The sequence below is a fragment of the Apaloderma vittatum genome, unplaced genomic scaffold, assembly GCF_000703405.1.
Source record: "Apaloderma vittatum isolate BGI_N311 unplaced genomic scaffold, ASM70340v1 scaffold16361, whole genome shotgun sequence".
NCBI classification, from domain to species: domain Eukaryota; kingdom Metazoa; phylum Chordata; class Aves; order Trogoniformes; family Trogonidae; genus Apaloderma; species Apaloderma vittatum.
The window spans coordinates 535-1,987 of record NW_009697523.1 but is presented as its reverse complement, the minus strand read 5'-3'; the positions used below and the strand labels follow the sequence as shown (position 1 = coordinate 1,987).

At 61.3% G+C, this 1,453-nt stretch overlaps 1 protein-coding gene across 1 annotated transcript; it reads right to left on the bottom strand.

Moving 5' to 3' along the window:
• Positions 1-83: 83 nt before the first annotated feature.
• Positions 84-1,035, bottom strand: SDR39U1 (short chain dehydrogenase/reductase family 39U, member 1; the record flags this gene model as incomplete). Its single annotated transcript, XM_009877673.1, has 2 exons — positions 84-493; positions 696-1,035. Coding segments are annotated over 2 exons (750 nt in total), but the record flags the coding sequence as incomplete, so codon positions are not given.
• Positions 1,036-1,453: the final 418 nt, after the last annotated feature.

Sequence of the window (1,453 nt, the reverse complement as noted above, 5' to 3'; positions counted from 1 at the left end):
GATTCCCTCTTTCAGCCAGCGGAAGGCACGTGAGCCAGGGACTGCACAAAACCAGGGCCCAACCCAGTCCAGCTGAGGAGTCCTCAAGCCACAATGTCCTTCAGAGCCGCAGGCAGGTCAGGGAAGATGAAGCCGCTCTCCAGGGTGCGTTTTGGCACCACCCTCTGACCCTCCAGCAGCAGGACAGCCCGCTCTGCCCCAAAGACAGCCCGCACGGCCCACACAGGCGTCAGCAGCAGCGCCGGGCGCCCCAGGGCTGCGCCGAGCTCCTGAGCAAAGGTGCCGTTGGAGGTGGCCGCGGAGGATGGGGAGACACCGTTGAAGACACCCTGCAGGCACTCGCTCTCCAGGGCGTGACACACGATCCCAGCCAGGTCTCGAACGTGGATCCACGGGAAGGGCTGGAGCCCAGAGCCCATGGGGCCCCCTAGTCCCAGGCAGAAAGGCCAGAGCATCTGGGAGATCGCACCACCACCCCGGCCCAGCACCACCCCTGCAGGGAGAAGAGACCAGGACCCACCCCCTCAGCAGACAAAAGCCCCTTCTCCCCAGATCTACGACCAGGGGTCAATCCTTAGAGCGCTGGTCTGGAACAGCACCCCAGCAAGGAGAGGCACAATTCCTGATGTCCTCCTCCACCCTCTTCCCAGCACCACAGCAGAGCCACCCTGGACAGGCACGAGACCCCATCTCACCAGATCTCACCACAACACCGCGAGCCGGGCTCCCAGGGACGAGAGCTGCAGCCTCCCAGGAGCTCACCAGGCGCGAGAAGAAATCAAAATCCCCCCCAGGACTGTGATCAGTGTACTCGCCTGTGGGGCTAGGGCAGTAATAGCCTGTGGGCAGGAGAGCAGAAAGGTGGTCAGGGCTGAACCACGACACCAGCCACTCCGCCTCCACAGCCCACAAGGGACCCTCTTCCCTGTCTCCAGGAGTCCAGAACTTGATCCCTTCATGAGGGACGTCCTCATGTGAACAGCAGAGGGCCTCTCCGATGGCAATGCTGACAAGTGCTGGAACTATCGCTGCACTCTGCAAGTTCAGCGGGATGCACCAACACTCAGGTTGAGCTGGCAGCCCCAGGGACCAAAAGCACCAGCAAGTGACACACTGAGGGGGCTGCACAGAAAGGCCCCTGCTCTAAAACTGCTAAACTGCGGCAGCTTTCAAGACTGGGCTGGGTTAGAAGGGGAGTAGCTAGTAGGTCGAGAGAGGTCCTCCTGCCCCTCTGCTCTGCCCTGGTGAGGCCACATCTGGAATCTTGTGTCCAGTTCCGGGCCCCTCAGCTCCAGAGGGACAGGGAACTGCTGGAGAGAGTCCAGCGCAGCCTCAGGGATGATGGAGGGATGGAACATCTCCCTGGGGAGGAAAGGCTGAAGGAGCTGGGGCTCTGCAGCTTGGAGAAGAGGAGGCTGAGGGGTGACCTCATAAATGTTTATAAATACGTCAA